Source organism: Arachis stenosperma, chromosome 3, assembly GCF_014773155.1.
Source record: "Arachis stenosperma cultivar V10309 chromosome 3, arast.V10309.gnm1.PFL2, whole genome shotgun sequence".
NCBI lineage: Eukaryota > Viridiplantae > Streptophyta > Magnoliopsida > Fabales > Fabaceae > Arachis > Arachis stenosperma.
This window is the reverse complement of record NC_080379.1, coordinates 165,479,724-165,495,112: the sequence shown is the minus strand read 5'-3', so window position 1 is coordinate 165,495,112 and position 15,389 is coordinate 165,479,724. Positions and strand designations below refer to the sequence as shown.

General features: G+C 32.5%; 3 protein-coding genes across 5 annotated transcripts; 1 reads left to right on the top strand and 2 right to left on the bottom strand.

The window, feature by feature from the left end:
• The first annotated feature begins 1,715 nt into the window (after positions 1–1,715).
• LOC130967046 (uncharacterized protein At4g06598-like) lies at positions 1,716–5,412 on the top strand. 2 transcript variants are annotated; one of them, XM_057891868.1, is made up of 6 exons: positions 1,734–1,935; positions 2,050–2,111; positions 3,047–3,782; positions 3,885–3,960; positions 4,099–4,225; positions 4,491–5,412. In XM_057891868.1, exons 3-6 carry the CDS (start codon positions 3,064–3,066, stop codon positions 4,700–4,702), a joined length of 1,134 nt encoding a protein of 377 aa, XP_057747851.1. In that variant the 5' UTR covers positions 1,734–1,935; positions 2,050–2,111; positions 3,047–3,063; the 3' UTR covers positions 4,703–5,412. The 2 variants fall into 2 exon arrangements, with proteins under 2 accessions (XP_057747852.1, XP_057747851.1); XM_057891869.1 differs by lacking the exon at positions 2,050–2,111 and having other exon boundaries at positions 1,716–1,935; positions 4,491–5,390.
• Positions 5,413–6,026: 614 nt separating this feature from the next.
• LOC130966179 (ubiquitin-like domain-containing CTD phosphatase) lies at positions 6,027–8,266 on the bottom strand. Its single transcript, XM_057890953.1, has 6 exons — positions 7,899–8,266; positions 7,661–7,805; positions 7,454–7,568; positions 7,297–7,360; positions 7,048–7,213; positions 6,027–6,641 (listed from the first exon to the last, which is right to left on the bottom strand). The coding sequence occupies exons 1-6, from the start codon at positions 8,171–8,173 to the stop codon at positions 6,396–6,398; spliced, it is 1,011 nt and encodes a 336-aa protein (XP_057746936.1). The 5' UTR covers positions 8,174–8,266; the 3' UTR covers positions 6,027–6,395.
• Positions 8,267–9,073: 807 nt separating this feature from the next.
• On the bottom strand, positions 9,074–11,633 carry LOC130967842 (zinc finger transcription factor YY1-like). 2 transcript variants are annotated; one of them, XM_057892875.1, is made up of 6 exons: positions 11,377–11,633; positions 10,834–10,892; positions 10,519–10,718; positions 10,347–10,436; positions 9,899–10,042; positions 9,074–9,795 (listed from the first exon to the last, which is right to left on the bottom strand). In XM_057892875.1, the coding sequence occupies exons 1-6, from the start codon at positions 11,460–11,462 to the stop codon at positions 9,247–9,249; spliced, it is 1,128 nt and encodes a 375-aa protein (XP_057748858.1). In that variant the 5' UTR covers positions 11,463–11,633; the 3' UTR covers positions 9,074–9,246. The 2 variants fall into 2 exon arrangements, with proteins under 2 accessions (XP_057748858.1, XP_057748857.1); XM_057892874.1 differs by having other exon boundaries at positions 10,834–10,936; positions 11,377–11,607.
• Positions 11,634–15,389: the final 3,756 nt, after the last annotated feature.

The following is a 15,389-nucleotide window of genomic DNA, read 5'->3' as shown; positions in this document are numbered from 1 at the left end:
TGATAACACAGAAGACCATGTCAACGTCCAACTTTGAAAACCATATATTTATAGAAACTAAATGAAAGTATTCAGCAATTTAGGAATTCAGCTAAAGCTGACAACTTGACATTGACCATTGCATTAATTTATTATAGTATAGCCACTAGAGCTTTAATTTCTGGTGTATTTAGTATGAATCTTCAGTGCCCATTACTATATGATATAAATGGAACACATGCTGACATGCTATCTTTATTGGAAACATATCTACACCTAGGATATTGCTCTCTCATACTTATTTTTGCCTATGCAAAATGGTGGTACAAAGTACAAACTAATTGGATCATACACATGCTTCGTTTTAAGCTATTGTTTGGTTTTATTTTCAAAATTTATGTAATGATTTATTGGTTGACGTGTAGCATGTTACATATTGGTTTTTGACATTTCCTATATGTATGGGCAAGATCCTAAGAACTGTTCAATCCCGATTTGAGCATTGTTAATTGTTCTTTTATTTCATAACGGCACTTACAATGAATCAAATGGCTCTAAGGTTTGTGTTCCTAGAAAAAACAGCATATATACGAGATTCATTTTGCAATGAGAAGGCCAATATGGCGTCAACAAGACATTTCAGTTATTGCGAAATTAATCAATATGGATTTAATTTGTTGATCTAACAGTTGAGAATTTAGGCATAGGATATAAGCATATACATGCATGCAATGATAATGATTTCAAAGAAGAAGAAAGGTCTAATAGATGTGTGTTTTTTTTAAGGTAAATATTGAATGTTGATTTTAGCCTAAACATTTCAAAAATATTTTATTTTTATTATTATAAAAAGCATATTTTGATATAGACTCAAGGTTTTTCAAAATATATTTGGTTTAATCCTTGACATAATATGATAATTTAGTTTCAAGAATGTTAAACTGTAATAATTCTTTAGAGACTTAAAATAAATCTTTTTTTTTGTAAGACCTATAAATTAGACAAGATAACTATAAGAACTTAAACAAATAAAGATGGTGAATGCCTAAATATAAAGACCAAACAAAAATTTGCAATATAATTAAATAGGCCGAATTTTAACCCGCCTATGTTACACTTGCAGTATATAGTCGGTCTCAAGCTTGGATAAAGGAGGGGGGTTGTGTTAGGTCTTCGACAACCAACATAAAAATATAGTCGAATCCCCATGATATGAATTAAATAGGCGAATTTTGTAAAAATAAAATCTTTTTTTGTCATTAAAGTTTTATCCTTCAACGTTATTGCGACTAAATATGCTAAGTTAGTATTGACTCAAAGATAAATAAAACTATCAATTTTCTTTGGTACATTTTTAAGATCAATTTATCCACTCTAGTTAATCTTTCCTAGACTAAGTTTTATTATTTTTAAATCACAAGTATTTTTTTGTGTAAAAAATTATCCTCTCTATTTTAGAGATACTATAATCTCAAACTAAATAAGTATACACATTATCTAAAAAAAATATAAAGAATTTATTTTCTAATATATCAACAATATAAAAAAATGGTATATTATCATTTAATTAAATTTACATATGAATTTTTTAGAGTGACATTTGATCAAAATTAAATTTATATAAAATTTTTACTCATTTTGAAATAAGTAAGATTTGTAGGGGTGAAAATGAGAAATGAGAAAAAATTGAAGGAACAGCATTACTTGTCAACAAGGGCTCACAAATGGAGCCCCAGCTTGAACGAGAAGACAGAGATATATAGAAGAGAGAGAGACACATAATCGTATTCGTAGGAATTGGGATATAGAAAGAAGAGAGAGAAATACAAAGGTAGTTTGAAGAAAAATAAACGAACCCTAGAGACCAGGAAAGAGAAAGAGAAAAACTTTGCTTGGATTTCAAGCCCCCCCTTTTAGCATTGCATTTTTGGGATCTCGAATCTTCAGTCACCAAAGGTCAGATATTTTTCCCCCTTCTTTCCGTTTGTTCCTTCTGCTTCGAGTTTTTGGTTCAGATTCTTTTTTTCTTCCGAGCTTAAGCGAATTATTGGTCCATTGTTTGCATACCAGACGAATCCATCTCCATTTCCAATCTCAATTCGTTCAATCAGCTTGGAACCATTGGCTCTTAGGTGCCAGAATCTGTCGTACATTGCAGCATTTTCATTTCCATGAACTCTGTTTTCCCTCTTTTTTGTGGGAGTTTCGTATTTTCTGAATGCATGCATATGCATGTTTCGTTGAGTTTGTATAAGAAAGGAAGCAAATTAAAGTTTCTATGTTTGAATTTTTTCTCATCTGGGTCCTGCGAGGATAAAACAGGAATTTCAGCTAATTGCTCAAATAGAACAGAAGAGTATCTCCCATTTATTTTAATCAATCTATGCATTTTTCAACGTCCCCCGCCCCCCCCCCCCCTCTTTTCTTTTTTTTTCTTTTCCGTTATTTGCTTCTGGGTTATTAAATTTCTTTTATCCCTTTATATAAGCCTGGAAAATTCTTCTTCCCAAAAACTTCTCTGTTCCATTAGCGAACTGTTGTTTTTCAAGGTTTCGTAGCAGGATGATTGGACCTTCTTCTTTTCAGAACTTCATCCTAGGAAATATACACTTTGTGGAGCTATGGGATTTTTAATTGTCGCTTAACACAAGAATTTTTCTTAATAAAGTATCTATTTTTACTCATTCAAAATTCTTAAGATTGGCAAAATACGTTATTATTGTTATTTTGTTCCGAAACTGCCTGGCTACATGTGATGGGAGTTCCTTGGTGCACTAGTATTTGAAGATTATAGGGGAGCTGAGATGATCCTTTTGCACCAACTATAAAATTTCGTAAGCCTTTACAGGCATACTTAAAGTGCTGTAGGACCTTTATGCTGAGTAAAAATGGAATTTTTAACTATTTTTTGTAAGTATATTAGATCATTCGGTGAAAACAGGAGATCGTATTTGAATCAGGCTTGTTTAAATTTCCATTGGAATATTATTCCATAATGTCTCTATTGTATTGGTTCTTTAACATATTGGTTACATTCATTGGTAATTCAAAGCATGTTATTTGACAGGTGTTGGTTCTGCTTCTATGGCAAATTCAAAAGGCTCATCGAATTATAGGAATTTGATGTATCCTGGAAAACATGCCCTGCTTCCTCCTAAAATCCCATTTCCTAGTGCTTCTCAAGCATATGCTGATTATATCCCAAATGTTGCGGTTGGTTCTGGTCAGAAACCTAGAGAAGGAAACATACAGCACCATCGTACTTCGTCTGAGAGTCTTGTCATAGAGGAGCAACCTTCATGGCTTGATGATCTCCTTAATGAGCCAGAGACACCAGTTCGAAGAGGCGTCCATCGGCGCTCATCGAGTGATTCTTTTGCATACGTAGACACACACAATATGTCTAACATCACTTATGGAGATCAGGATGAATATAAATATAAGAACTTATTATCTTTCCCATCTTGGTCATCTCAAGACTTTGATCATAACAAAGATGCTCATCATATACTCATGCATGCTGAGATGAATTCAGCAAAACAGAACATTAGATCATGGGACTCATTTTCAAATATTACAAATCATCCACCTGGTGTTCTCTCTGGCAAAGACAGTGTTGCTTTCCAGGGTTCGGGATCACTATGCCCCCCACCACATGAAGCAGAGGGGCTTCCGTCAACTGCTAATGAAAACCATGATGCAGCGGAATCTGGCATACAGGATTCAAAATCATCTTCTGAGAAAAAGGATGGTTCACATGCAAAGTCGTCTGCTTCTGAAACAGATACAAAACGTGCCAAACAGTATGTAATTATTTTCTCTATATCCGATTCTGTGCCTATTACTTGATTTTGCTATTGGTGAATTTACAGTTTAATTCTTGCGCTGTTTCTGTTAAATTGCAGGCAATTTGCTCAGCGTTCACGGGTTCGTAAACTTCAATATATAGCTGAGCTGGAAAGAAATGTACAAGCTCTACAGGTAAGCTTCAGCATATGGCAATATTTCTCGTGAATGCTGTTTGACATTTTTTTTTGGTTTATTTTTTTTAATGCATTTTATATACACCCTGGAAAATTTGAGAGTTCTGATTCTGGTTCTTTATATGTCAATACATAGGCAGAAGGGTGTGAAATATCAGCTGAACTGGAATTTCTCAACCAGCAGAATCTTATACTGAGTATGGAGAATAAAGCACTCAAGCATCGTTTAGAAAGTACAGCGCAGGAGCAGCTTATCAAATACTGTAAGTTTCCATAACATGAGAATTTACCGTTTCAATTTTCAAGTAATGGTACTACTTTAACTTCTACCTGGGTACTGTGCATTTCTGGGAGTTGCACTTATTGCTTACATCTCCCTGTTAGAGGAATCCTTGTTAGTTGCACATTTCACACACACGTTATATCCAAGTTTTTGCTGTACAGCATACAAGTTTATTTGTATTCAGTTACACCAAATATAAAAGGTATTTGTTTGGGACACTAATGCTTGTGCAATGTGAAATTCAGTGGAGCAGGAAGTGCTGGAAAGAGAGATTGGAAGATTACGCGCACTGTATCAGCAGCAACAACAGCTCTCACACCAGCCACAACAACAACCGTCTGCTAGTCACAGACGCACCAACAGCAGAGACCTTGAGTCTCAGTTTACAAACCTTTCTCTCAAACACAAGGACAGCGGCTCAGGGCATGACCCTGCAACTGGTGTGCTTAGAATTTAAATTTGCAGTGGCTGCAGCTTTGTTCTGTTTTGCCTAGATTCAAAAGGTGTTGCACACATGCAACAGAATCATCCCCTTATTGGTGCGGGATTGTGCAGAGATTTTACACAGCATATGCCTTCTCTCTGCCCGCTTTGCAGATTTAAGTTCTCTTGGTCTTCCCTTTTTCTCGCTTGTTTAAATTATTCCCATTTAATCTGTGCCTAGTGGTCATCACCAAAATCTTAGTTTCGGTCAGGTTTACCTGCCAGAGGTGGTAACGCAACAGTTTCAAATCTATCACCTTCACTATATTTTCAGTGATAATTGTGTAACTGTATGCTCCCCTCTTATAAAATCTCCACTGCTGTGGAATTTAGCCTAGTGCAAATAGCAAATAGCTGATATCTCCTTGCTGTTTGATTGTGCATTATTTGTATGGATTATGTTAAGCTAATGTTGTGTAATATGTTCTTATTGATATTTATGATCTTTCAACATATCTTGCTTGATGCATTGAGATGTTGGAGAAGGGCATTTTTCCATTTTTACATTTTTTATTTCACAATGTGGAATTTAGGCAATGCTTTGAAAATTGTAAATTGTAAGCAAATGATGATGTACAAGCAATTTTAGTACACAAAATTGTATATATTGAATGGATCGAAACTTTTTACCGAGTCTAGTATTAATCATGATTAAAATTGGTAAGTTTTGCTCTCGGGTATTCAAAAAGCAGTTTGTAGATTGGTGTTTTATTTATACACCATTGCTTGACTTAATGACATTGCCGATGGTGACAGTTCTTTTTCTTTCTGCTATTTTTTGGGTCAAGACAGATGATGATGGTTGAACAGTTTTTTTCCTTCTCTTAATAGATTATTAATTTATTATTAAGATCATAAGATGGGAAGAAGAATGGTACAAGAATATTAGAGGAAAAGAGATCCTCGTAAACAAAAGAGAAGAAAATGGATAAAGCTATCAACACATCATTTCCTTCTTGATTCTTCATTGTTTAATTTTAAGTACAATCTAGACTTGCATTCAATTTTATATAAAACGAGCGTTGATATAACCACTAATTATTTTTTTATTAAGTTTTTTTAAATTTTCGTCATCGCCAAAGCATATATGACCATAACATCTACTTCAATTTAATTTATTTACATGAAAATTTTCCTACATGCTTCCTTTGCTCATCTAGACAATATTGCTGTTGACACAAGTTTTCCTACTTGGATGTGGATTACTAACAAACACCATTTTCGGTAATGATATAACATAAACATAAGACAGAATGAGATAAAAAGCCACAAGGGAGAGATTGAATCTCACAAGTACCTCATTCTGATTTTGCAAGTTTTTCATAACATGCATTATGGCCAGACCATGGCAACCATAATCCAATATAAAAGAAGCAATATATATTAAGAAATAGCCACAATATCCAATATGGAAACATCATTTTCTCTTGCATCAATTCAAAATCTGTTCTGGAATTGGTGCATAGAGATTGCTCAAGCAGTATCAGTCATCCTAGATAACCCCACACGGCTGCTACGAGGAATCTTCTTTCATTCACCGTTTCCTAAACTAACCACTTGAACGAAAAATTGAAATAATCTAGCTTAACAGTCTATAAATGGCAGTTTGAATAGTTTAGAAGCTGCATCTTGCTTACCACATTCCTTTAAGTGCATTCCGTCGTCACTTATGTTTGCCTGCGCCTTTTTGTATTATCTTCTGCAAATAACTCCCAATTATTATGATTAAGGTGGCTCAAGTCATCAAGCTCCGCAATGGCCAACAAGTATTGAGTCAGTTTCACAAGCTCCTGATCACTGTCCCGATTAGCATGAGCCTTCCTGAATGGTTTAATTATCAAACCATTCTGTGGGTTCATCACAAAATTTCTTCTGAGATCGTCAAACATGATAGTATTTGAAGCATTGTAGAACTGAAATGAAATTAAAACCCACCAATGAGACAAGTGCAATACGGTTGAGAATAAAAAAAAAAAACAATGAAAAACAGATATAGATTGCAATAATTCAGCACATTAAACAGGTACTTATGTTTCATACATTTTATCCATTACTATCCTCAAAAGCATGAAACAACATAAAACATCTTTTAAAGATTTCAGGAAGATGACATTGCAGCAATAGTGTATTTCCAACTGAATCAATACATGGGTCTATTGCACTTTTACATGTCTTTTACTGTTTTTCCGGATATCCATTTCTCCCCAGAATGAAAGTAAACTATTAATTTGCCTGATTGATATGAAAATGTTTAAGACAATTCTATTTATCAAATGATAGAGTAAATGGAAGAAGCATTGTAATTCGTATGTACTATACCTCAGGAAATTGAGCCCAGATCAAACCTAGTGGCTTGCAATCGAAGACCCCCCGAGATGAGGACTGAACAGTGATCATTGCCAAGTGATCAAGAAGAGCCGTGATCTTGTAGTTGGGATTGTCCAGCACCCCAAGTTGTCCCATCTTGAGGTTAATCCACTTCATGCTGCAGCAAGAACAAATAATTCAATTCCATGAAAGAGTAACCACATTCCATGAGAAGAGAATTGTCATCAAATGAACATTGACCTGGTGGCAGACCATATCATTATGTCATATTCAGCATAAACAGATGTAAGGAACTCATGAAGGTCTGCAGAAGAAACAGAATAAGAAAATGACAAATCTAAATTGAAACAAAAAGAAAAAGAATAATTTTAGAAAGAGAAGAAGGTTATAGTTATACATGGTCTCATGAGTTGACGAGGGTTCTCAGCAGGGGAACGATGATCGAAGAGGGTGTAATCAATGTCAAGAACCAGGAGCTTCTTTCCTTTCCGACACGGATTCTGAAGCTCAATCTTCACGTAATTGTGTATGTATAAAATAAATAATCAGAAAACACATTCCAAAAAAATAGATTAGAGTGAGAATGGAAGAAAGGAGTAGTAACCTTGAAGCTAGAGATGCGTCTTCTGAGCTTCTGCTTGTTGACTTCCATGTCCTTGATGTCCACAACGTCTTCCTGACCAAGCTCGAAATCGTCAACAATCTCCGGAGCCTCCACGGGATCAACAAGAATGTCCTCTTCGGTGGTCCTGCATTTGAGGAATCAGAGAGAGAGAGAGAGAGAGAAGGGGAAAATCGGAAACCCTAGAGAGAGAGAGAGAGAGAGAGAGAGAGAGGCGCACCCGATCATGGTCATCTTGAAGGAGGACTTAAGGGGGAGGGTGGAGAGAAGGAGGTTGTCGTCGTTGAGCTTCGAACCAACCTTCGGGTAAAGAAGCTTCTGCCGGATAGGGAGGACGTTGGTGAGCTGGCAGATGCGCCGCTTCAGCTCCCCAACGGTGTCGTCACCGCAAACCCGGACTGTGTACTCCTTGCCGCTCCACTTCACTGTCAGCGTCACTTCCTCCTCAGACAGAGACGATGATGCCGTTGCCGCCGGCGATGCTGAAGAAGCCATGCTTGTCCTCTGCACTGTCCAGTACTCAACTCCCCAGCTTCCCTTCACCCAAACTAAACTAGGTTTCTTCAGAACTGAGGGTTTTGATTAAAAATGGAGTAAACAGTCATTTTTCGCCTCCAAATAGTTAAAATAAAAGGTTTAATTACTCTGTATCTTTGTAGTTATATAAAATTTTTAATTAAATTTTTATATTTTTTTTAATTGAGTCTTTGCATTAAAATTTTTTTTTAATTGGATCCTTACATTTTTTTTATTTAGTTTTTTATATCAATTTTTTTTAGTTGAGTCTCCATAAAATTAAGTCAATTACTACTAAGAGGGATTTAATTAAAAAAAATTAGTACAAAAACCTAATTAAAAATAAAAAATATAAAAATCTAATTAAAAATTTTATAAAACAATAAGAACTAACAGAGTAATTAAACCTAAAATAAATTCTAAAAGATATACATCACAAAATAAATATTAAAAATAAAAAATGTGTTCTGTTTGAGAAATTAAACTAAACGTTAGTTAATTTTGTAAAACATAATATATATATTTTTTGGACGGTAAACATAATATATATTTGGAAATTATTTTGTTATTTGCCTTTTTTGAAGTCCATTTTATGATGCTACAAAATGGTTGTTCACTTGTTTGCTCAAATGAAAATGTTTAGTAGTTTATTTTTTTTAAAAGTATTCTTATTAAATGAACCAAAATTGTAAATTCTAAAAGCGGACCAAAAAACACCTAAATTTGAAACTGTTCTCAAGGCTCTCCTTAAGATTCTGATAAACTCTAACTTAGTGTCGGATTTCTTTGACTTACAAACTACATTGGTTGCTGACGAGTATGTCATGTATAGGCTTATTGAGAAGAATGACAATAAAGAATTTGGTTAAAATTCACGTTTTATTAACTAATATAATTCTTCTTCCTAACAATTATAATTTTCCAACAGCAAATACAGTCTTGTATAACATGAAACTGTCCTTTGGTGAACTAAATGAAATGAGGGAAAAATTTTGTAGAAGAACAATACAAAGACAAATATTCAAATAGTGGCAGAGGATGCCACAAGTATCTCAGTCTTCATATTCTGTTTCTTCATCATCGTCGTCATTGTTGCCAGCATATCTCCAACCATCTTCAACATTGTCGCGATCCTCCTCTTCTGTTTCTTCGCTGTCTTCTTCGTTGTAAGCCTCCTCTCTCACATTCACAGACCAATGTTTCTTTGTTACGGCTATGGTGGCAGGAGTAGGTGGCGGTGCTTTGCGTTTGGCGATTTTGGAAGGAGGCAACTTAAGGTTTGGTTTTAGCTTACTTTGCTTCTGAATTTTACCATTTGACCGCTTGCCACCATAGGCATCTTGATCGCTTGCTTCATCCATTTCATTATCAAGATTAGCTTGAGCATGCTCTGCATTTTCATCAGACATATGCCCAGGATGTTCCCTCTTCAAATGGAGTTTAAGCTTGTATTCATGAATGTAGGCTTTTTCACATCCTTCATAAGGGCATGCATAGGGGCGATCTGACGATGCAGAACCATATGCTGTGCCAGAATGTTTAGTAGTTTTTGGTTGTCTCTCTGAAGGCGGAGTATACTTCGGCACCTCCAGTGCTGCATTCTGTAAGTCGAAATTGTGAACCAAAAGATTGTCTTAGGTGATATATTTCAGGACTTTTGAATTAGAGATATGCACCAGTCACAAACAGAAAAGATTACCCTACCTTTTCATGGTGAGAGGCAATGTGATTCTTTAGCTTGTATTCGTGAGCATATCTCTTTCCGCAATCTGAGTACGGACAGATATGATAGTTCTCTTGTGAATGTGTTTTCATGTGAGACCTTAAGTTGAAATCCAGAGAGAAGGCCTATATAGATCAATAAATTTGGTCACAAAGATGTTGCATGCATACACATAAACTCACAAAAAGGCTTGTTATCTCAAGATAAAGAATAATGGAGTTCAACAGAGAACGAAATAGTAAATGAATAATCAAGACACATACACAAACACAATTTTATCCACTGTGAAGAGTAATGCAGACTTTGAAGAAGTTTTGTTATCCATCAACAATTGTCATACTAAAAACAGTACATGTAACAGCAACCAGGGAAAAAAGAAGTCCTCAAAAAAAAAATAAGAACAAGCCCTTTCAATGGATAGATTATTACCTTGCCACAGCCTTCATGGGGACACACAAAATCCCTCTCCCCTGTGTGAATGAGAAAATGTCTTTTCAACTTTGAGCTATCAAGAAATTTCTGAAACACAAACAATTTATCAATAGAACAGTATATAGATACAAGAGATGCATGTGTGTGTCCCAAGTAACAAAATCAGTACCTTTCCACACCCCTCATAGTGACAAACAAATTGTCTCTCTCCATGAATGTGAGAATGTTTCCTCAATGCACCGGCATCAATGAACGTCTTTCCACATCCTTCATAGCTGCAAAGAAAAAGCACTTCAGTAGTTGGCTCTGGTTCCGGTTCAGGTACAGCCGGTTCTTTTTCCTTTTCCTGCAATGCCTTCAAGGCATCCTCTAAGCAAAGTAAAACAAGAGAATTGTTAGGCAACAGTCACATCTATACAAAGGTCGAATACTAGTTCTAGAAGCTACACAAAAATAGAATAGCAGCATAAGTTACAGTACTAACCTCTAACCCATCTTAAGAGCATGCATTTCCCCCCAGTGGCTACAACATCTTGGGGAACCCTGGCAGGAACATTGCGCCGATCGTTAGCGTAATACATGTCCAACTGATGACAAAAAGAAGACTATAAAATGCAAACTGAAAGCAATATATGAATTAATTGCAAACTAAGAAACCACTTCTTATTCAAGAAAACTATTTTTTGATCCTAGATATATCAAATTTCCTGCTCAACAAATAAATAAAATACAACTTCAATTTGTTCAGACAAAGACAACTGCATTCTCCATTCTCCAATTAACCACTATTTGTTCACACTTCACACCAAATTCCGTACATGAATAGTATCAATCTCAGTATAGCACACTAAAAACCACGCTCAGAACAGTAACACGAATGAATCGCACACATAAGCACCAAAAATGAATTCAAAGAAGCAGCATATTTTTTATGAACTTAAAAACCTCATAAACATAGAAACACAATTATTTTAAATGAAAATAAATAACAAAAGGGACATTGGATTGAAGAAGAGAGTGATGGTACCATTCTTTAACCCACTTAGCAGCTGGCGCATTGGACCTGATTATGGGGCGCCTTTCGAAGTAACTGCTACTGTAGTGAATCTCCATCGATTTCTAGACCAAGAATTTTCCGGGCAAAAAATTCCGATGCTACGCTATCTGGTTCGGACAATTTATTAGGGTTTGGTCAGTGGGAAGCGGTGAAGGAAAAGAAAAGAAAAAGATCGGAGTTTTTGGGAACAGAAGAACAGAGAGAGCGTCAGCTTTGGGGTTCCATGTTCGCATCGAATTCAAGCAGCTTCGGTTCGTTGATCTGTCGAACCAGAAATTGAACCGGAACCGACCGGACCGAAATGGAGTTTTGTTTTTCTTTTCGTTTTCGGTTCATAGGTAAATCTAACAAGTAACAACACATAAAATCACCAATGTCTAACAAAATTATACTGTTATTACTCCTATTTTTATATTGTTATTTCTTGCATATTTTTTTTTGTATCGTATATATTTATATACATTTATAAAAAAATAAGTGATATTATTAGAATAGAAGTGATAATATTATTTTTTAATATCTAGTATTGTATTATATTTGATACCTATAAAGCACAACTGCACATACATTTCATTGAGTTGTCATAGTGTATGGATATATTTTGACACCATATTTATTAGCATTTTTCCAACATGTGTGTCTACTGTATTTAACTGTCTTAATAAAAAAAAAGTGAATATTCCATCCGGTCTTTGATATTTTTTTTGGGACTAATTAGTTCTTGTGCAAAAAAAATAACTTGAATCTTTTTTGGCACAGGGGCCTCGTTGTCCTTTCAAGATAATTGTCAGAGGTCGGGTTGGATTTTTTTTATTAAAGGCCTCGTTGTCTTTTGAGATAATTGTCAGGGGCTATTTTTGGTTTTATTCTAAAAAAAATAAAAAATTCTTTTTCGTTTGAACACACTTAAATATCATCATATATCAGTGTGTTCAGTCTTATTCTTAACCTGTATTCTTGAAAATGAATATAAAAATAATATATGTTATTATTTATTAAAACAAAAAATATTTTAAATACTTTATATAATTAAAAATAGACATTAAAATAATAAAAAATTATATTTTAATTTTAATAAAATATTAAATATTATTATAATTTATTTAAAAAATAATTTTAAAATATTATTATAATATATATATATATATATATATATATATATATATATATATATATAGTCATATCTTATAAAATTTTAAAATTTGTATCTATATATTATGTGTCATATTGTGTCGTATATCTGTATCAGTGTCTGTACATGATAGTTTGACATTAATAACCTAGAGGTAATGACCAAATCAGTACCCGAAAGATTAAAACGCTGACATTTCGGTACCTAATTATTGTAATTGACAAAAAGGTACCTAGAATTTTTTAAAAACTGACAAGCGTGTCCATGTACTTGCCGAACCAAAGCTCCGGTGAGGACAATGCTGACCTGGAGGCCGGATTTTGCTGACAAAACATGTTTTTTTTGAGTTGTAATTTTCAATTAACTAATTTGTTAGCCTAGGTGAAAATTAAATTAATTGAAATTAATTTGACCCCAAATCAGAGGTATTTGCCCTAATCTCCAATTAACAAGTGTTGTAACTAGTTAGTTACATACTGTGACTTAGTGTTTTACTAGGAGTAAAACTGAAAGGTCAAGTAAAGAGGGAGAGACGTTGCTCTGTGATCAATGTATATTAATTATTATACATATTGAAAAATAATTAATAGTAAAATATAAAAAAATGTTAACAAAAATTTTGGTAAAATCATACTTTAATAATTAAAGAATTATTGAAGGATATCTTAGAAAAAAATAATTTAATTATTAATTTTTTTCAAAAATATTTTGGTAAAAATACAATTTAATCAATAAAAATAATTTATTAAAAGATATTTTAGTAAGCAAAATTTAATGAGAAAAAAATAAAATTTTTGCTAAAGGATATTTTTGTAAAATATAATTTATTTTTCTTGAAATATGGATAAAGTTAACCTTAGTTAACACAAAAAATTTAAAATAGAATAAAGATGCGGTTTTCTAAAAGTTATAAGAGAGGATAATGTACATTTTATAAATAGAAGGGAGGGGAGTGTCATTTTAGCATCTTGTAGAAAAGGGGAGTAGAATTTTCTCTATAATTTATAGTATATAGGTCAAAATTAATAAGTATATTATATAAAAATCAACATTCAACTGCATACTTTGAGTTTTGGTATTTTTAAATTTGTTCTGCGATATTTCATATAACTAAAATTATTAATTTACTATCTAGAATAAATTTTGAAGTATTATCTTTTTCAACATATACAATCATATAATCTGTTAAAAATTCTTTTTTTATCTTGTTTTAATAATTTTTATTGTTTAAAAAATCTATTCAATTGTTATTGTTGTGGTAGAAAAAAGTCAAAATAAGAATTTTTTTATAGTTGTTGTTTTTTACATTAATTCAAACCTATATATTTCAATAACTTTTTAATTATTTATATATTTATAAGCTTTTATTTTTTTAAACTTCTTTTTTATTTGCTATTAATATATTATAATACACATTATAATTTATACATATTAAGTTATTAACATGTAATTTTTTTTAGTGTGTAATATATTAAAATATATTTAATCTATAATTAATATATATATATTATTTATATAATAATAATAAACTAATAATACTACTTTTTAAAAAAAATGGGGGACCATGACCACCTTAGGCTTCTTTAGTTCCGCCTCTAAGAATAAGAAACAGAGAAAGAGTTAGGAATCGAATGGAATTAGAGTTGGAGTTAAATTAGATTAAATTTAAAAATTTTAATATTTTTTAAAATTTTGATAATTTTATCTAGAGAAACTAATTTTTATAGATATAAAGTTAATTTTATTTTTTCATAGATAAATTTATTGATGTTTTGAATATTAATAGATAAAAATAGTAGTGTATCCTAAAAACAGTGTGTTTAATAATGTGGTATGGGTTGTAAAGAAGCAGAGTAGATGCCACAAGGAAAGTATTTGTCTATTTATTTATGTTTTTAAAGCGGGAATGATAGGGTTGACAACCATGCTAAGAAAACACAGATCCATTTCTTCTTCTTTGCATCCATTCTTCGATCAATCAATTAGGGAATCAAAGTTATTCTCTCCATAATAGACTGACTTTGACAAGAGTGACCAAATTTAAAATCTTTAACAAATAACTTTGTCTCATTAAAAAAACAAGCAGCTTTATTCGTGGTAAACTGTTTTGATCCTATATGATTAATGTACAAAAGAATTACTCTATTTATTTAATTTAAAAAATAGTTAGTTTATAATAATTGTCTTAATTTTATGGTTTGATCCTATGTATAGTATAGTTGTGTCTGGGACATATAATGTAATGACAAAAGTATTTGTCTCAAATTAAAGCCACACGGGTTCGAATTCTAGCCGTGATGGCTAGGTTAGTAATATAAAATATTGATATAGTGAATTTAAAAACTAGTTATAAATTGAACATTGATGAAAAGGAGTTTTATAATAAAAAATAGACTAAAACAATTTAATTATATGCATGTTAGTGTAAAATATTTTTACAAAATAAATTAATTTATATTTGTACATTATAAAAATATTTAACTTAATTATTTATTATTTAAAAACTTTACAAATATAATTATTTTATGAGATAATAATATAAAATAATTTTATACTAATATAAAGTGTTCAGTAAAATAAGTATAAGAGAGATAGACCAAAATTTGTGTTGTAATTGTCTTGTTTCTATTATTATTATTATTATTATTATTATTTTTTAAAGTTAAGAGTGATACTCGAATCCAAGATTTTTATGTAAGAATGAAAAGATTATGTCGTTTGAGTTATAGTTCGTTGGCTTCCTATGATTTTTATTATTAATATTAATAATAGGATAAAAGATAAACAAAAAATATCGGGCGCGCTACACATCCATGTAACCATAACCAAGTTGGCCCAAGTCCAAATAGAG